We start from the raw sequence: 21141 nt of genomic DNA on the forward strand, positions 1-21141 counted from the left end.
CAGAAAAAAAAATTACGACCAAAAAAAAAAATAACGCCACCCAGTGATGGAATGTGATCATTCCGAAAGCAACATATTGTATGTGATGTAATTATATTTTGCAACTGTTCCCCATATTCTATCAAATATTGCTTCCTCTCTATAGTAATCTTACATCTGTTCTCCATTTGTTAAACTAGCTTTCCCATATCTTGTGTGATGACTTCTGCAATATTTTTTTTTTCCAACAGAAGTGGTAAGGATCAGTACATGGGAAGTTTAATTCCCTAAATCAATAAAAACCCATCCTCTAGTTGTTAGGAAGATAAGCAGAAAATGCCCAGTTAGATCTCATCAATGAGAGAAGGCTGCAGCAAAATATCTAAGGGGGGTGGCGGTGGAAATTAGGATTTCCGTGCTCTGCATTTACGCTCTACAGCTAGTCAAGTCCCGTTCTGCAAAATAAATACATTCACTTTGACTTGATGACTGAACAAAAACACCCTTGACCGAAGAACGGTACACTCCTTCTATCTGGGATGGTCGTCCTCTTCCACCGAGCGCGCAGCTTCGGGAGGGACGCACATGGAGCGGTGAGGGAGGTAGGGGACACCCGCCTAGCCAGCCAGATCAGCCGAATCAACCCTGGCGATCAATGGGGTGACAGATGTCACAACCAGATCGCCCTCACATCCCTGAACAAAAATAGAAGCTTCCCTCAATCTAGTATCCAGAACATAATTTGCAGGATTGTTGCACAGAATGGGGTATTGAAAAAGACCAGTATTCTGATCTTCAGGCAGATGAATTGGCGACTGGTAAAGTTGGCCCCTTTGGGGTGGATCTTTGGCCCCTTCCGCACATGCAGACTAATGCCCTTTCAATCCACTTTCAATCCACTTTCAATGCACTCTGAAGCTGGGTTTTACTGTGCGGAATAGCAAAATCCATTGTCAAACAGTTGTGAAAGTGGGTTGAATGTGCGTTATTCTGCATGTGCTGAAGGGGCCTTTGACAGCCAGTGTTCTTACAGTAGATGAATCAAGTAACCAATTGCTGACATTGAATTGTGTGAACCTACGGATTGTGTAAAGTGTCCCCAGTTTTCTCGGCCATTGTTGAACTGGGGTGTATGTCGGTGTGCTTATGAGAATGGGGGCTAGGCCAATAGGGATGGTTTTGAGTGATCCCCTAAAAGAGCCACTGGATTCCAGAAGAGGATTGGGTGCCCATCACCACCACTAGGAGTATAATTATTTAGACAAAGGCAACTGAGACAGGCGGCAAGCACTTGGGACCACTGCTGTGGTGGGGGCAAAACTGAGATGTACAGAAAGGTCTTGCAGAAAGGGATCCCAAAGGGGTTCTCTAGGTGTTCATGTACAGCATATACAGAGATACGCTGTCCCAGCATCTGGCCCCTTGCAATAGACAACTTCCTTTCGCATCGCTGTTTAGCAATCTTAATTTTTCAACTAGTAGTAACAACAGGAATAAAAAATAAAACCCTCAGGACAGGTGAGGAGACAACTTTCACTTGGTGGAGGGTTTTTTTTTTAAGAGGAAGATTTAGAACGTTATTTGACTTCCTCGATAACCAGATGTTTGGAATCCTCCAAAAATACATCTTTACCTCTACGAGAGTCTCTCTCTCTCTCTCTCTCTCTCTCTCTCTCTCTCTCTTTCTCCAGCGTTCCTTCTCAAGGGGAATTTACATAACAACATGGGACGCACAAAATGCTTAAAGCCACCGACCATGACAGTGCAAATTACTATCATTTGTCAATTCCGTGCGCAAGGTGCTCCACTTCAGGCAACTGAGATTGGTTGCATGCTGCGTGTGGTTTTGTGTGGTGAGACGCGATCATCATGCATGGCATTCGCAAATGCTTGATTGCTTTGGGGGGGTGGGGAGAGGATGTGGAGAACACCGAGCAAGGAGCCCGCCAGGCCTTGAGCCACTCACCCGCCGTAAGCTGGAATTGGGGGAGGTGGAGCGGCTGCTCGAAACGTGTTGTAGACGGTACGTCCCCGGCCTCTTAGGTGTGCGCCTCTGTACGCAGCAGCTGCGGTGGCGGCAGGATAAGGGAAACCTGGCACTGAGAGAGAGAGAGAGAGAGAGAGAGAGAGAGAGAGAGAGGGAGAGAGAGAGAGAGAGAGAGAGAGAGAGAGAGAGAGAGAGAGAGATATTGGAAACACGTCAGTTGACTCTGGAAAGACAAGCCACTGAGAACTGTGCAGCTTTTTGAAGCATTTATCCGTACCAAAGGTAGTGACACTCAGGTCCCTTCTGCACATGCAGAATCATGCACTTTCAATCCACTTTCACAATTGTTTGCAAGTGGATTTTGCTGTTCCACACAGCTGTGGATTGAAAGTGGATTGAAAGTGCATTATTCTGTATGTTCGGAAGGGGCCAATATCAAATCCAGGACTGCAATCTCCAATTCATCATAAGGGCCCCAGTTTCATTCCTTTCAGTAGGCAATGCTTTTTTGGTTCCTGACATGTGCCTTGTGTGCACAGACTGGATGGCTTTGAATACCCATTTTAGAAATATAGAGCATTATCATCACTAGCAGCATGATGGGATTTCTGACTCGGCCCCTCCACCAGGCCTCAGCCTCCATTACAGGACTCATCTCCGCCTTCCACTGCCTTGAATGCTGCCATGATAAGAGACCAGACCTCAGGAACCTTGGGAAATAGTCTTCCAAAGGTCTCGATGGAACTGCAGACATTGAAAACTGGAGACCCCAGTGTTAAGCGGGACCAAAAGAGAAACATAAAAATGCGGAGCACTTTGGAGAGGTGCTGTGCAAATGGTCAAAATTCCCCAAGTCTCGAGCCCCGTCTCCCAGTTATTCTACTATGTTGACCTGGAAGGACAGTGGGTCAGGTCCAGAGACCATTGCTGCCTCCTGTTATTGCTCCCAAACGCTGGTAGCGAGAGAGTCACCATCTCTGAAAATAAAAGATCTATTCATAGCTATCGGTGGACCTATCACCTGCAAGACTTCTGTTTTTAACCTCCAGTCTTGTTTCAGCATACTGCATTAGGCTGTATTGAGGAAGAATTTCCTTTTACCTGTGGCTATTCTGCAGTTCTGATTTAACTGTGGTTTCTAGTGTTATAGGGGAGGAAAGAAAACATCTGTCTCCCACTTCTTGCATGATGTTGTAAATCTCAGTCCCCATCATCTTTAAAAAAAAATAAAACTTCCCGAAACTCTTTAGGAAATGTGCTCCAGTTATTTGATTGTTATGGATCAACCTTTTCTACATCTTTGATCCCTGATCTACTGAAGCAGACTGGGTCCCTTCCATCTCGGGTCACAAAGACATCTGTGAAGCATTTCTGAGCCTCTAATGGTTGTATTAAAAAAGAAGCTCTTAATTTTTTTCCCCACAGGGGACGAGGGGGGGAGGTAGTCCGTGCATTTTTTTACGTTCTTTAAAACATGTCAAGACAAATGGATAAATTCCCTGCAAGCAAAACAACAAAATGGAGGGGCCCTCGCTTGGTGCCGCCTAAATGGATGTTGAGATCCTTGCTCCAGGGTAGGTTTTGGAACCAGCGTCTTAATCAAGCAGGCGAGTAAAACAAATATTACTGAGCAAACCCCTAATAAAAATAAATGAAGAGAGGTAATGATACATAGAATGCTTAATTTACAGCTAGAAGATGTTGCCAAGTCAGCCCTGCCTTTTCCGTTGGGTTTCGTACTACGTTTTCAAGGCAACACTGGAACAAAAATAGATAGAAACACTCCCAGCAGTCTTAAGTCAACAGAGAGAGAGAGAGAGAGAGAGAGAGAGAGAGAGAGAGAGAGAAACTTAGGGGGCTGGGGATGTTTCGTGAAGAGAAGGTGAAGAGGGAGCAGAGACTAGGACCAGGAGTAACGGGTTCAAGGTGCAGGAAAGGAGATTCCACCTAAACACCAGGAAAAACTTCCTGACTATCAGGGCTGTTCAACAGTGGAATTCACTGCCTTTGAGTGTGGTGGAGTCTCCTTCTTGGGAGGTTTTTAAACAGACGCTGGATGGCCATCTGTCAGGAGTGCTTTGATTGTGCGTTCCTGCATGGCAGGGGGTTGGACTTGGTGGCCCTTCCAACTCTATGATTCAAACTTTTTAAATCTCAGGTTCAAGTCCAGTATCCTAATCACTGTTTCATACTGGCTCTCTCTTTGTCCGAGACACACACACTCTTTATGTCTATATCAGCACAAAGAAGTCTCTGCCTATATGTAAACTGACCCCCAGGTAGTTTTAACAGGAGACACTGGGGGTTGAATTTGGAAACACCTGTGCATGCTCCACATAAGGTTGCCAACTTATCTGCTATGTCAGGGAAACTCCAAACATTGCCCTCCGTGGCCCCGTTGCTGCTTGAATGAGCAACATGGGAAATGGGGGGAAAGACACGTCACCGACTCTCCAGGATTCTATGATCACGTTGAGTCCAGGTTTTCTACACTGCCTCCACCATGATCCAGAGTCTCCCAAATATCTCCCCCACATAGCTGCACAATTGACCTCTGACCTCGGCCATTTTCCATGGGCAAGTAAAAAGAGCAACACAATTTTTTGCCGCACTACCAACAACTGACTCTGAGCCTATCTGTGCTAGAAAGGAACCCAACAGGTGTCTGAAGAGAGGCAGGAAACACCCTTGGCTCTCCAGGTATACAGGCTAGCAGCAAGTCCTTATTCTATAGGGCTGTGGTGGCGAACCTTTGACACTCCAGATGTTATGGACTACAATTCCCATCAGCCCCTGCCAGCATGGCCAATTGGCTGATGGGAATTGTAGTCCATAACATATGGAGTGCCAAAGGTTCGCCACCACTGCTATAGGGTCTGGTAATGCACAGGTGGGCTCCTGGGGTGAAGACAGCCAGCATAAGCAGTATTACATTTTTCCCCCAAGAGGGTATTTGGCCGATGAGTCACAAGAGGAGAGCACCTGATGCACTGAAAACACAAGCCCATCTTTTCAGAAGACAGGCACATTTCTGATTGATTGCACACATATCCAGGGAAAAGTGGAGAGCCGCCGATAGAAAGTAGCCTTCGCACCAGAGGACGTAAGCCAGCCTGCACGTCCCCACAACACTCGCACCTGAGTAGTAAACTCATGCTAATTTCTACTAACTGATAACAATAAACACCCCTCGTTCCCATTCATTTTCATACTAAATGAGATAAACAATTGTCTGGAGTGCGACCAGGCAGTCAACTGCAATGCATATGCTGAATTTTTTTTTTAAACATAAGACTCAAAAGGGAGTGTCTGCCACGCTGCTCGACGCTAGAGATTCCCCTGCATGCGGCAGACGCTATGAAGGATATAGTCAAGTTTCAAAGCTCAGGCCCCAATGACAAAGTGGCAGATGCACGGCTCGACGGGAGGCCGATTCTCCCTCAAAGCCATAAAAACACGCAGCCCCTTTAACGGCCAATTATTCTTTGCATTGCGGCTCTAATTTGGATTTGCATAAGAGAACCACATGCCAAAAGGAAGGTGTGCCATCAAAATGGATGAATGAATCTTTCCCCGCATTATCAGGCCCAGCTCCCTACGTGCCAGCCACTGGGGTGCCCTCTTGCCACAAGAGTGGGGATGTTTTTATCCCCAAATCACGTGGCTGTGGTCTGTGTGGGCTTCAGTCTCCGCTGAGAGATCCCAACCCTGTTCTCCAAATCCTTTAAGCATCAATGTATTGTCGAAAGCTTTCATGGCCGTAATCACTTGGGTGTTGTGGGGTTTCCGGGCTGTATGACCGTGTTCTAGCAGCATTATCTCCTGACGTTTCGCCTGCATCTGTGGCTGGCATCTTCAGAGGATCCTCTGAAGATGCCAGCCACAGATGCAGGCGAAACGTCAGGAGAGAATGCTGCTAGAACACGTCCATACAGCCCGGAAACCACACAGCACCTTTAAGCATCACTTGTGCATTTTGGCACACGCGACATCCTCGAGACAAAAAATGCATGGAATCTCTTGCCAATTACATGGGTGGACTTACACGGAGGTGCTTCGGGAGCTGGGAGTGGGATGAAGGGCTGAGAGAATTTTCATGTCTACATGTAATGTACAATGCTGATTTATTGGTGCGCAAACACCCCTGAAAAAATATATACATTTTATAGGAGGATGGAACGCAAGATGGACTGGTGTGAAAATAAAAGAATCGTGGGTTTGTGTCGCAAAGAGATAAATTGAAATGGGATTTTTTTCTGGTCAGAACAGCCAGGGAGAGACATCCAAGCCTTCTGAGAATCACTTCCCATGAACTAAGCTCACCTGGACAGCACAGGCATAGCGGTTCACTCTGTATCAAAACTGACTGAAATAACAGAGCCAGCACGTTTAGTGGCTAAGAGTGGTGGACTCTAATTGGGAAAACCAGGTTCGATTCCCCACTCCTCTACATAAACAGCAGACTCTATTTTGGTAAACCAGATTTGTTTCCCCGCTCCTACATTACCACCAGGTGACCTTTGGCTAGTCACAGTTCTCTTGGGACTTTCTCAGCCCCACCTACCTCTTAAGGTATCTGTTGTGGGGAGAGGAAGGGAAGGAGCTTGTAATCTGCTTTTAGACTCCTTGGAGTTGAGAAAAGGGGGGGGGGAATCCAATTTTTCTTCTTCTTTTACTCCTGGCAGGGGACACACATTCAACCCTTCCAAGAATCACCTTGAATGAACTAGGCTGACCACTCACCTGTACCACATAGGTAGGGTGGTTCACTCTATGCCAAAAGATATTGCATAATAGAAACATGTACCAATACGTGCAGAAACAGATGCACCAGCTAACCCAGTCATGCACAGAGTAAGAAGAAGAAGAATTGCCATCAGCTCTTCTGGAGGGAAGATTTAAGAATGTAGAACATTCTAAAAGGGTTTGTTCTTGTGATCTGGTTACAGTTGAAACACTTGACCATTCTCTGTTTGTATGCCCTAAATATAAGATACGCATGAAATATATGAATTCTATTTTCTTGCAATGTTCCCAGCGGCAAGAGTGTTACAAGATACCCAACCTCCTGAACAGCTCTGATGTGCTCTTTTGCGAGACTGTTGCAAATTTTATACTGGAAATTAGTAATTTTAACTGTGTTTTTAAATCTTGTTTTACTCTGAAAATTTGTCCTGTTTTGTATGCCAATAAAGGCTTGTTGTTGCTGTTGTTGAGTTGGATTTATATCCCCCCTTTCTCTCCTATAGGAGACTTACAAGCTCTTTTCCCTCCCCCCCTCATAACAAACACCCTGTGAAGTAGGTGGGGCCGAGAGAGCTCAGAAGAACTGTGACTAGTCCAAGGTCACCCAGTTGGCGTGTGTAGGAGTGTACAAGCTAATCTGAATTCCCCAGATAAGTCTCCACAGCTCAGGCGGCAGAGCGGGGAATCAAACCCGGTTCCTCCAGATTACAGTACACCTGCTCTTAGCCACTACGCCGCTGCTGGGTCACATGAGCTTGGTCACACGAATTCCTAGGCATTTATAGGCCACAGAGACTGGCAGAAGAGAAGTTAACGTGTCCTCCGTCCAATTTGGTTAACTCCCACTGTATTTTGACAATCATTAATTTGCCACGGTGCTCAACTTTACTTTGCTATTCAACTGTGTTGCTTCAACTAATTTTGGACAAACTTTATTTTCAAAGGCCAGTCTCATTTGAAATTCACTGAAAAGAAAACATAACACACACCGCGCGCGCACACATACACAATTTCTAATTAATGTACAAGTTTAATCACCATTCCCCACATGGAAGAGTAATTTTTCACTGTTCATTTGCCTGGCGTAATCTCCTCACTGACATAGAGCCGCAATAGCCTATAAATCTGTTCCCATTTGTTCTTTTAATATTCATATCGCATTGAAGTACAGCTGCTTCTGACTGCAGCCTATTGCAACGTGCAGACGTGTCGATAAAATATTACGGAAGACGTGATAGATTCGTCGGGCGCCATTTATTTTTCAAAGAGGGGGCGATGCTGCGGATGGGTCCTCTTTGCTTGCTGCAGACGGAGTGACGATTAGTGATTAATTGCCTTAGTACAAATTGACACGGAACAGAGGAAATTGACACAGCACTGATTAATTAACTGTTTGGTTTTTTAAAGAGAGGCAGTTACCAAAAAAAAATGCAGACACCTGTGGCATGAGTTTTGGGAAAGGAGAACCCAATGTTTTTGAGCCTGGATTCCTCTCCGCAGAAAAGGGTTTGTTGCAAAGAAAAAATGAAGCCCATGGAAACAGAACAGTTGGGGCAAGAATAAAAATCCATGTGGTCTAGCCAAGTGTGTTGCTGATAAAATATAGAGAATATGATGTGATCTTGGTGCCAACTGTAACACAGGCAAACTGGAAGATAGGACCGATAATAAACTGTCTGGCCTATTCATGGATCATGTTGTTCCAATTTCTGTAATGGCCCCTTACCTTGATATGACTGACTTGGCCATCTGGATCCACACCACAACTCTCACATCTGCTGTCTTGACTTAAAAGTCCCCATTCATTGCTCCCTTGTGCAAATGAAACCCCGTGATTATTTTGTCAGTATGTCCTCTATCCTTGCATCAAAACCATTTCCTAAATTGTATGCCTTTTTCCAATATGTGCATTCACAAAAGAGTATCACACATTGTATGTACGCTTTGTGTGCAACTGACATACATTACACCCATCAATATGGTATATATTATGTAAAAACAAACAAACCCCAAAGCCTACATACAACTTGCGGATACAATCTACAAAACCAATACAGAAAGGCAGAAGACTGAAGGCAATGGCATAAATTATAACAAATGCATTTCCTTCCTCCTGCTATTTGGAATCCTTTTAGCAAGAAGTGCCACTGGTGCCATTGGAACCTTCTGTGGTTGATTCCCTTTGGGGTGGGCCTTCCTCAATAACTAACCTGGTGAAGAAAGCGCAAGATGATTCATCAGCTGCAAAGTGGAATCATAACATGGGATTTCAAAGTGTCAAAAGTGGTCCAGGGTCAAAACACATGTGATTAGGAGGAAAGGGTGTGTCTCCACATCTGAACCAATATCTTTCCTACGTCTCTGCATCTTCCCTCCTGCCTATGAGGCAACTTCAACTTCTCCATAACTTCTCTCAGAGCCTAGAAAACTTTCTCCAATCTTGCTACCATTCTCCCTTTTCACATTCTGGACAACATTTCGCTTGAGAGACTGCCTTGCCAATATTTCTGCCTGCAAACGGGGCATTTATTTTCACTTTTTTACAGTTAAACATCTGGTGATACAGATTGTAAAAAATGGGGAAATGCAGAAGACTTTGTTGCTCAAAACTCACAATGTCCAAACATGTCAGAAGGCTGTTTCCCCCCTCGATCATATACATCCCAGTTACCAGCAGATGATTTTTTTAACTTCCCCAAGTCATAATGAAAGGCTATGAATTAATTCAAGTAACATATCAAACATGGCTAGGCGTCTAAATGTGTGTTAATGACCCCCCCTTTTTTTCACAGCATAACTGTGATCTGAGTTTTCAAATGTATTGACAACTGCTCCTGGGCAGAAGCCATGCAGCATTCCCTGGGGAAAGCAAGTCGACGTTTCAGTCTCCTAGAATTCAACTTGACAGGAGGGTCAATTTCATTTGGTTCTGAGTTTTGTGTATGTGTATGATATGAAGAGGACTGCAGAGAAGCAGACACGTGCAATTGAAGAAGAAGAAGAGTTTGGATTTATATCCCCCCTTTCTCTCCTGCAGGAGACTCAAAGGGGCTTACAAACTCCTTGCCCTTCCCCCCTCACAACAAACACCCTGTGGAGTAGGTGGGGCTGAGAGAGCTCCGAGAAGCTGTGACTAGCCCAAGGTCACCCAGCTGGCGTGTGTGGGAGTGTACAGGCTAATCTGAATTCCCCAGATAAGCCTCCACAGCTCAGGCGGCAGAGCTGGGAATCAAACCCGGTTCCTCCAGATTAGATACATGAGCTCTTAACCTCCTACACCATTACTGCTCCTTGAAATGCAAACGTTTACATCAAAAAAGGGCGAAATGGATACATTTTGAAGTTAAATTATTAATAAAGTCACTATCAAAATTAGATCAGTTTTCTAAACTTATGCACTCGGAATAGTTTCAAGGTTGGGTCACAATGAACACTGTAGATAGGAATTTCAAGAAAATAGGTTGTTTTTGATTGCGATGAAGAAGGAATATCACTATGCAGATCACCAAAGACCACAAAATGGTATCCAAATGATCACCCCGAGCATTTAAAATGCGGGAAGCACCCACTTCAGTGAAGTTAACCATGCCCTGGAAATGTGTCCGAAATGCTCAGAAGCTGAATGAAATCTGGCTATGATTCTTTAATGACTTTTCAATATCAGATTTTCATGTTTTGGAACCGGATCTTATCTGACGGTCCATTGTTATGATTGTTATTAGAAAAAGTGATATAGTACATTATGCTGATTTATGATCTGCCAACAACCCTGAGGAATGCACATATTTTATGGGAAAAGTTTGGTCCAAAGTCACCCTCCCTCCTTTTCTGCTGTCAAGTCAAAGAAGACCTGATGTGGTTTTCAAGGCTAGAGACATCATTGCCTGCCTTTATGTCATAACCCTGGTCATCGAAGAGATAGAAAAAGTGCAGAGAAGGGCAACAAGGATGATTGAAGGATTAGAGCACCTTCCTTATGAAGAGAGGCTGCGACGTTTGGGACTCCTTAGTTTGGAGAGGAGACGTCTGAGGGGGGATATGATTGAAGTCTATAAAATTATGCATGGGATAGAAAATGTTGACAGAGATAAATTTTCCTCTCTTTCTCATGATACTAGAGCCAGGGGGCATGCATTGAAAATGCTGGTGGGAAGAATTAGGACTAATACAAGGAAACATTTCTTCACGCAACACGTGGTTGGTGTTTGGAATATGCTGCCACAGGAGGTGGTGATGGCCACTCACCTGGATGACTTTAAAAGAGGCTTGGACAGATTTATGCAGGAAAAGTCGATCTATGGCTACCAATCTTGATCCTCCTTGATCTGAGGTTGCAAATGCCTTAGCAGACCAGGTAGGAGCAGCAGCAGCAGAAGGCCATTGCTTTCACATCCTGCCTGTGAGCTCCCCAAGGCACCTGGTGGGCCACTGTGAGTAGCAGAGTGCTGGACTAGATGGACTCTGGTCTGATCCAGCAGGCTCTTTCTTCTGTTCTTAAGGCCACTGCTTTCACATCCTGCCTGTGAGCTCCCAAAGGCATCTGGTGGGCCACTGCGAGTAGCAGAGTGCTGGACTAGATGGACTCTGGTCTGACCCAGCAGGCTTTTTCTTCTGTTCTTATGACATCCTTGGTTGTCTCCCATCCAAAAACTGACCAGGGCTGACCTTGAGATCTAAGTTTCTGAGATCTGACAAGATCAGGCTAGCCTGTACAAGTCAGGTGAGGGAAACCCAAAACAGTGCAAAGGTTGGGGGTTCCCCAGGTATCAGCTAGCCCCATTTGGACAGCTGGTAGACTGTCTTGAGATAAAGAGATCTTGAGATAAAGAGATTGTCTTGAGATAAAGGGGATCTCAGGAGGAGCTCACTTGCTCATCCAAACTTCCACAACAGCAGGGAAGGTGAGGGAGGAGTGGGAGCAGATGGTTTCCTGATTCCAGTGGAGCTAGAAGCTTTGAAGAACTACCTTTCCACACACCTGGGGACATTGCTGTAGAAAGGAGGACGGGGAAGAAAATGGGAGCAGAAATGAGAATCACAGGGACTGGAGGAAACTTGATGTACATTTGTGGGTTGTTTTTTTGCAAGCTTTCTTCACGGGTGCTCCAAAGAACACAAGTTCTGATGGGGGGAGGGGGGGGAGAGGAGCTTGCAAAATAAAATTGCAAATGGAGGAGGGTCAATTCAGATGAACTAGCAAAATTCACTTTTTACTGCTATTTGGATCAGGGAAGGAATTTTACAGTGAGTCCCCTCGGGCTTGGACCTGTATGCTGTATACTGTCTCTGCTGGCTGGTTGCTCTGCCAGAAAGCCAAGGGTTCATCAGCTCCATTTCGTGTTTTGGCAGGTCACAAAGGCCCCTTCCGCACACGCAAAATAATGCGTTTTCAAACCACTTTCACAACTGTTTGCAAGTGGATTTTGCTATTCCGCACAGCTTGAAAGAGCACTGAAAGCAGTTTCAAAGTGCATTATTCTGCATGTGCGGAATGAGCCAAAGATGAAGGGGCTGATGAGATCCTTGATGGTACTATCATGCGTGCTGGGGGAGTGGGAGCATTTGACTTCCAAGGTGGCCTTGAGTTCCTTGAGTAATTCCCAGTGTTTAAAGATGATCTTCGAAAAGTTTTTATTAAAACGTGTTTAATGCCACAGATGCATTTGGAGATGCGTACTGGGATAATGCATTCAAAAGACTAGGACATTTTACTACCAAAAAGAGAGAGATCTGTTTTAGTCAAATTTGTTTAGCTGTTATTGGCGCCGCCGTCCCTTGGAAATGCTTATCTAAGAGCCTGCTGATGGCTTCCAATGAAGAATTCACCCTTGCGAAAAACCAACGGTTGTCCAGATTTTTGGAAAGAAATGACGGCGCTTGAAACTAATTCTTAACTCACCACGAACAAATCTTTCTGACTGCATTTCTTTTTAGATTCACAGATACTACGAGTTTAGCAGTCTCTATTCTCCACTTCTCATCCTTCATTTTATGGATTCGATTGCATTGTTCACGCTCATCGTATTTTTATAATTAAGGTAGGCCTGCGTACAATGTGATTTATGCACATTTCTGCAAATGGCATTCATTATAATGATGTCCAGTGTACAACATTCATGCGTATAATCTATGTGTAATGTTGATTGATCAACAAATGTTTTGAAAGATACACATTTTTAGTGGAAACTTTCAACATGGCAAACGGAAAGCAGCGCAAAACTACAGGACTAAGGGTTCGATTTGCATGCTAGAGAAAGTAAAATAAAAATGGGAGGCTTAAGTATCTCACTTGTGGGAACAAGAAATTCAAAACTGTCCCCATTTCAAAGGGGCTTGAAAAAGAGGGGAATTGTCCCCCTATGACACAAGGTATCCCCCCCCACACCCACCTCCAACACTCAATGAGGTGTCTGTGATTTGCTAGCACCATCTACTGGAAATCATAGGAAGTGGTAGGTTGTCTTTCGGGAGACAAATATGAAAACAACCCTTGACAAGAGCCCATGAGGAAGACTGCACAAGTCCCATCCGTTGCTCTGAGAGAAGAACAGAAGTCCAGGCCACTGCTGAAATCCTCAGATGAATACTGCAAAAGCTACTAAACATGGGAACACACGCGTTACAGAAGGGTATGAACAGGAATCCAACAGAGACAACCGAAGACACCATTGCTTCAAATCTTGTCAGGAACAACTAGTTTTATAGGGAGCTAAATTTGAGTATAGTAGACCCTTAGAGGCCAAGATCTTCGAGGTAAAACCTCTTGAGAGTCAAAGCTGGTATTCTAAAAAAGGAGCCTTGAGTCTCAAAAGTTTATACACTGAAGTCTTGTGGATGTCTAAGGTACTACTTGGCATGAATCTCGTTCTTCTGCAGATGAACATAGCTATCCTCCTGAAACTAGTTTTTACGGAGGAGACACTTTAAGGATTGGACGTGTGGAGGCAGGTGAGCCGGGTCAACCAAAAAATATACCACTAAGAAGTTCCTTTTGACTGTCAGCCTCACCTCCCATGTATTATCTTCAGCCATTACCCTCAAAAGAGCCAGAGAAGACTCTGGGATTCTTGGTTGTTAATTCCAACCACGAATGCTTTACAGGAAGATAAGTGGTGAGAGCAGGTGATGACTCCATACAGAAGTACCTTCAGTTTCCAAAGGCTCCCCACTTGAAGAAAAAGTGTTTGGATTTCTACCCCACCTTCCTCTCCTGTAGGGAGACTCAAGGTGGCCTACAAGCTCCTTCCCCTTCCTCTCCCCACAACAGACACCTTGGGAGGCAGATGGGGCTGAGAGAGCTCCAAAAAACTGTGACTAGCCCAAGGTCACCCAGCAGGAATGTAGCAGAAACAAATCCAGTTCACCAGATAAGCCTCTGCCACTCAGGTGGAGGAGCGGGGAATTGAACCCGGTTCTCCAGATTAGAATCCACCTGCTCTTAACCACTACACCACACTGGCTGTCAGCGTGGATTCACCATAACCACAGACTAGCCTGTAGATACACATGATGCTTGAACCACCTTTGATAAACTGGTGCACAAGTTTTAAATCACTTGTATCAAAGCACAGAGCAGGTTAAGTAACCAGTGGGGGAGGAACCGCAGATGATTTAATTGTAAAACAACAAGTGCTTTTTTCAGTTTTCTTAGCCTACCACCACGACAAACAGTTGTGAATGCAAATCATATTCCTTCCCTTACAAAACGACAGGATCTAAGGTAGTCGAAGCCTGTTTCCCCATCCACTGAAGACAGAGACGCTGCGCTCCAATCAAAATGCTTCCTGCCACTGGTATCGCACGCCGGGGAGGGTTTCTTTCTCTCCGTCTCAAAAAAAAAATAAAAATAAAATCCCTGCCTAGCCACCTTTCAAAACTATCTCATCTCTGCCTTGTTGTTTTCAGTTTTCTCGTGAGCTAAAATCCCAGGGCAATGTAGTTTATTGTTTTAATATCTCTCTGACACGAGGCAAAAATATCCCACCGAGGCTACTTATCTGTCATATGTATTTCTGTGAAAGAAATATCAAGGCAAGGCTGTGGCCAGGAAGCACACCAGAAGACAGCAGCCGGCATTGCTTTCTGAAAAGAGCAGGCCAAAACGGAATAAAAGGGTAGCAACTCAGGAAAAAGAAGTCATCTTGCATAAACTACCTAGGGCTGTTCGGGAGCCTCTCAGAAACCACACTAAATCTGAACTGAAACTTATTGTCCTACTGGAATTTCATTTCAGCATAGCCTTGCCTTGAAATTTAGTACGCACCCCCTCCTCCAGAACTGATCTAGACCGTTTTTTATATCTTTCCATTCCACCCCCCAAGATGTGGTCCGTACTGAGATTTAGATAAACATTTGGAAGCAGCTCTATATTTCGTGATTGAGCTAATGTGCTTTGGAGAGCCGGTGTGATGTTGTGGGCTAAGTGCTGGACCATGATCTGGAAGACCCAGGTTCGAATCCCAACTCTGCCACGAAAGCTTGCTGAGTGACCTCAGACCAATCACACCCTCCCGTCCAAACTTAACTGACAGGGTTGTTGTGAGAATAAAACAAAGGAATGGAGAAAAATGTAAGCTGCTTTGGGGCCCCACTGTGGGGAAAGGTGGGAAAGGAATAAATGCAAATAAATAATATGAATAACTCCAATCCCTTTTGCCAAGGAGAGCACTTCTGCACCTATCTGCTTCATCTCCAAAGAAACCCTCGTTAAGGTAGGGTAGAGTTCTGGTAGAAGAGAAGTAGAAGGCCGGTAAAAGATTCCCTCCAGAAGTAAAAGGGAAAGAACCTGGGTAGAAGGCGATTTGGACATGCTTCTCCTAGATCCTATTTCAATGCCTTAACCACTGCACTACCCTAAGAAACTGTACTACTCCATCAACATTATTTGATTGAACCATTCCACAAAACGCTTAACCAAGCAGCAAACCCTGTGAATTCACCCCGGAGGTGTCTTGGGACATATGACAAATGGAAACCCCACAACAAATCAGTGGTTATGACTCCTTCCTTAAAAAAAAGAAGAAGCTTAGATAAACTCTTTTAACTTTCGGCAAATTTCCTACAGATAAAAAAAAATGGGCAGGGGCCCCTCCAAATTAACTTCCAATTTCGCTTTGGGTAGAAAAATGGCTCAAAAACGTAAGGTCCCTTCCGCACATGCAGAATCATGACCTTTCAATCCACTTTCAGTACACTTTGTGGCTGGATTTAACTGTGCAGATCTGCAAAATCCACTTGCAAATCATTGTGAAAGTGGATTGAAAGTGCTTTATTCCGCAGGTGTGGAAGGGGCCTAAATGTGGCAGTTAACCCAGAAACAACTCCTTGGGCCCATCATCAAGAAGACTCACCTGGGTGGCACAGATTGGGACCTCGGGTGGCCTTTGCAGTCTGGCCCAGGGAAGCTCAAAGGGTGTTGCAGCAGAAAGCTGTGAGGACAGTGACTCTTTAAACCCAGGTGTTCTGAGTCAGGCCAAGGAACAAGGAAGAAGCTGGGCTGTAATTAGGAAGGGGAAATGGGAGGGGGCTTCTAGAGGGAGAAGAAGGCAGAGAAGGAGGGGCTCTGCTTCTAGGCAACAGTATGTGAGACATGAACATTTTCAGGGGCTTGGATTGCTGAATAAAGAATTGGCTGTTAAGAATTGCTTTCACACATGCGGAATGATGTACTTTCAATCCACTTCCAGTGCACTTCAGCGATCGTCTGCAAGTGGATTTTGCTAGTTCACACAGTAAAAGCCAGTTGGGAAGTGCAGTGAAAATGGATTGAAAGTGCATCGTTCAGCACATAGGAAAGTGCTCAATGACTGGGCTCAGGATGGCAAGGACCCGCGGGCACCAGGTATGGACACCTCTGCTCCCGAAAGCAGGGTTACAGAAGAAGAGTTGGGATTTATACCCCACTTTTCTCAACCACAAGGAGTCTTAAAGTGGCTTACAAACTCCTTCCCCTCCTCTGCCCAAAACAGGCACCTTGTGAGGTAGGCAGGTCTGAGAGTGACTTGAGAGAACCGTGAGTAGCCCAAGGTCACCCAGTAGGCATCATGTGGAGGAGTGGGGAAGCAAATCTAGTCCACCAGATAAGAGTCTGCCCCTCATGTGGAGGAATGGAAAATCAAACCCAGTTCTCAGGTTAGAGTTCAACTGCTCTTAACCACGCTGGCTTATACTGCGGTAAACCCATTGAAGTCAATGGGCATAGAAGTGCCCTGTTAGTCTTTCAGTCTACTTCTGAGCCCCACAGGGATTCCCTATATGCTCTAGCTACCATGTGTATTTTAAGAGAAAGAAGAGAGATTTACATACACTTCCCTCCAGTGAAATGATTGGGGTAACTTGAACATTGGAGCACATGTAGGGTTTCAGGAGAACTGAGACCAAGGGATAAGGAAGTTCCATGTGAACTTGGATGCTCCAGTTTCTGCCATAAAGATACGGAGCCCATGAACTTTAAGAGGAAGAAATACATTAGGGTTTTAATTATCAGTGTTTCACTCTGCTTAATGCTACCCGATGAATGGCCCCAGCATCCAACGAAAGGGCACATCGAACGAGCATGTGTGGTCTGTAGCAGTGGGTAGGAGTTGGTGGTAGCAGAGCGAATATTGCTAATTAAAACAGCTCAAACAGAATAGTGTTTTAGGGACACAATGGGCTGTAAACTTACTTCCTATTAATTGAACTCAGTGTAATGACATATTGGAATGAATAGCTAGTGATCTGGAAATTCATTTGGACCATTAGTTTAATTACAAAAACTGATGGAAGTTTTCTTAAGACAATTATGGAAAGAACTGGTGCAGCGGCGGATGGATTTAGGAGCTTTTGAACCACCTAAATCTTTTCCCCCCTTATTTTTCCCCCTCTTTTTGATAAAACACCCACAATTTGTGAGATATGCCAGTCCCGTTGACTGAGAGATTGTGGACCTGATCCAGAGATTCTCACACACAGCCACAGGCACCATTCGGCTTCTCATAAGAATCGGCATACGGGTATCTAACATTGCCTAAATTTGAGAACAGTCACGCCCCTGGGCTTCCTTGGTGGTTTCTCCAACCCGATTAGAACCAGGGCTGATCTGGCTGAGCTTCTGCAATCTGCCTACTGCAACCAGAAGCCTAGAACTGACTTAATTGAAATGTTGGTCGAGCTTCTCTGCTTATATTTCTTATACAAACAAAACAATATTTCTTGTCTGTGCTCTGCATATCAACTCTGCCAGATCCCAGCCCGTCTGCTTTGCCTTCCTTTCTAGCCTCCCCTCCCTCCATCCCAAAGTTTCCTTATTTATTATTTAATCCTATTTCCACCATGCTTTTGGGCATGGATTGGCTGCCAAAGCGGTTTATAATTCAAATCCGCTGCAAAGCAATAGCTTAAGCAATGCACAGAAATATGTCCAACTGGATGAAGCAGCAGAATTTTTGCGTTGGGGAAAAAGGGGCCCTTCGCATTTCGCTCTTCAGCAGTGGGGAGACAGGAAATAAGAGAACCCTCCCGCACACACCCATCAGCCTCAGCCCCCCCCCCCCTGCATATTCTAGCCTCTGCCCTTGGATATCTCTACAGCCCTCCAGAAAGAAATTCCTCCTCAGATACAAGAAGATAACTCAGACTCTGGGCCCTTCCGCACATGCAGAATAAGGCACTTTCAATCCACTTTCAGCATTGTTTGCAAGTGGATTTTGCTCTTCTGCACAGTAAAATCCAGCTGCCAAGTGCTTTGAAAGTGGATTGAAAGCGCATTATTCTGCACGTGCAGAAGAGACCTCTCTGTCTTCTTTGCGTTTCCATCCTCTCTCCTCCCTAACACAGCAGCTTTTCCACTCAAGCCCCCAAAGTGACTCCTTGGAGCTGCGGGAAAAGTGTTCTGGAGTAAAAAGATAACCCAGCACCATTCCTGCTTTCTAAGAACATCTTACTTGGTTGAAGCAGGACAAAGACAGACCAGCTTTTCTCTAAGCCAACCGTTCTTTCACCCAGTGAGGCTCCGTCACCCTGAGACAGGCTCCCAGTCCTCATAGAGGTTATCTGGCCCACCAGTCTCAGGATTGGAAAGGCGTCTGGCTCTCTCTCCCCGCTGCCCCGATCTTGGCCTTCCCCAAATCTGGGTTCGACTTCCCTTTTCTGCTGCATCACAACTGAACTCCAGCCAGCAGCTCACCTGGAGAAAATGGCTGCTCTGGAGGTGGCCACGGTCTTGGCTGTGTCAGAGTGACCTACCTGGACCCCAGCCACTGCCTCCACCAGCCTTCTTCCAGAACCTAAGGAAGGGCCTGCTGGATCAGACCAGAGTCCATCTAGTCCAGCACTCTGCTACTCGCAGTGGCCCACCAGATGCCTTGGGGAGTTCACATGCACGATGTGAAAGCAATGGCCTTCTTCTGCTGCTGCTGCTGCTCCCAAACACCTTTACATGGGTTTTGCTCAAGCAGTCGGGGCGGGATCAAGTTGGGGTCAGGCATTGACTCCCGACACAACTCATTGAAGGAAATTACTCAGAATTCTCAATAATTGACAGGTTCGCCTTTCCTCCTCCTTGGCTGGAATGTTTGCAATTATTCCGTACCACCCCTGAGCAGCTTGGCCGAGAGTTGGTTGCTTATGGACAGCCAGCAATACTTAAATCTACTCTACACCCATACACAAGTCTCTCTCTCTCTCTCTCTCTCTCTCTCTCCCCCTCTCTCTCTCTCTCTAAATAACACATTTATCCAGGGAGGGCAGCAGGGAGAGGTTTGCATTGTTTGAAAAGAATAAGCTGGGGCCTGATCAATATTCACAGGCAAAATGAAAAAGAGAGCCGTAAGACTGTCTTACTTGTGGAGGTGTATACTAGTGAACTGGGGGCACTGTACACGGGCGATCCTTCCTGGTTTGCCTGGCACAGCAGCACCCTGCCTATGGAAGAGAGAAAGAAAGAGAGGAAGAGAAGATGGTCTGATATCGGGAAAACTGACACTAGATCTGATATGCTTTTAAAAAGCCACCCCCCACCCCCCAAAAATGTGACAAACAGCCATGAGGCTTTTGACATGCCATGCCATTGACCGCAAGCAACAACAGAAAGACCCTCCCCACATTGACTAAGTAGCATATATTTAGCATTCTATCAGCACAGCGTTCACTCCCCTCCAAGACACATATATATGATTGTTTCCAGCCGGGAGGTTGGCACGGCCATTACTCTGTCATCAGTGACTGCGGCTGATCTCTCTCCGGCCCCTTCCGCACATGCAGAATAATGCACTTTCAAGCCACTTTCAATGCACTTTGCAGCTGGATTTTACTGTGCAGAATAGCAAAATCTGCTTGCAAACAATTGTGAAAGTGGATTGAAAGTGCATTATTCTGCATGTGTGGAAGGGGCCTCCATCTCTTTCTTCTCCCAAGCATAGACTACCAAATCCAGCCTGCCCAGAAACTATTCTGACCTCAATGTATTGTCAAAGACTTTCATGGCTGGATTCAACTGGTTGCTGCGGGCTTTCCGGGCTGTGTGGCCATGGTGTGGTAGATCTTGTTCCTAACGTTTCGCCTGCCTCTGTGGCTGGCATCTTCAGAGGTGTATCACAGAGGGAAGTCTTCTCACTAGACACAGGGTGTAACAGACTTTCCTCTGTGATACACCTCTGAGATGCCAGCCACAGATGCAGGCAAAACGTTAGGAACAAGATCTACCACACCACGGCCACACAGTCTGGAAAACCCACCACAACCAGTATTCCCATCTCCCTGAATATTCTGCTCTGCCAGGGTCAAAACCAGCCAGATCAATGACGCCTGCTCATCTTCTCTGTGTCGTTCCAATTTTAGTATATGTGCTGCCAGAGTGAACGCCCCAATCAATGACGTGCCACTGATGGAACATCTGGAGCTGCTTCAGTCCATGAAAGTAATCCTGGTCAGCTCAATGAATGAAGCACTGTTAACTCTGACCAGGACACCTGCCTTAGGAAGCAATTTTGAGCCGGAAAAGGACGAGGAGGGAATTTTATTTCCACAACAGCCTTGCGAGGTACAGGAGGTTGACAGAGAAAGAGGCTGGCCCTAGAATACCCAGTGAGCATAGCAAAGTGTAAATTTGAACCCAGGTCCCTGTCCAACCTCTTAAGCAATTGTTTATGGACTTCCTGGATCAGAACTCCAGCTGTGGGAAAGTCTACTTTTGCATTTTGGTGTGGTAGTCTGCACCCATATTTCTCCCTCCCCCTGTACAAACAAACTTTCCTTTCCCCCTTATTACTGATGGTTTAATTTAGTGATTTATTTCTTCCCTCCTCGCTTAACAGTTGGTTTTATTAACCACCGATTCCAAATTCACAAACAAGTCTGCTAATAAAGCCCAACTGCTCCTTATTTCACACCGGGAACCAAATTTATATATAATTTAACAACGAGCGTCCCCAGTCAATTTTTGTTTTACT

At 45.3% G+C, this 21141-nt stretch overlaps 1 protein-coding gene across 27 annotated transcripts in view; it reads right to left on the reverse strand.

Moving 5' to 3' along the window:
* Positions 1-21141, reverse strand: part of RBFOX1 (RNA binding fox-1 homolog 1) — a 1291038-nt gene that overhangs the window by 47153 nt on the left and 1222744 nt on the right. For 24 of the 27 annotated variants that reach the window (XM_048494240.1, XM_048494237.1, XM_048494248.1 and 21 more), the window contains 2 exons: positions 19535-19615; positions 1946-2078 (listed from right to left, as the gene is read on the reverse strand). In XM_048494240.1, coding sequence (XP_048350197.1) covers positions 1946-2078; positions 19535-19615 — 214 coding nt within the window. The remainder of the gene's footprint in view (positions 1-1945; positions 2079-19534; positions 19616-21141) is intronic. The other 3 variants (XM_048494254.1, XM_048494249.1, XM_048494241.1) reach the window with 1 other exon arrangement.

This window comes from Sphaerodactylus townsendi, linkage group LG04 (genome assembly GCF_021028975.2).
Source record: "Sphaerodactylus townsendi isolate TG3544 linkage group LG04, MPM_Stown_v2.3, whole genome shotgun sequence".
NCBI classification, from domain to species: domain Eukaryota; kingdom Metazoa; phylum Chordata; class Lepidosauria; order Squamata; family Sphaerodactylidae; genus Sphaerodactylus; species Sphaerodactylus townsendi.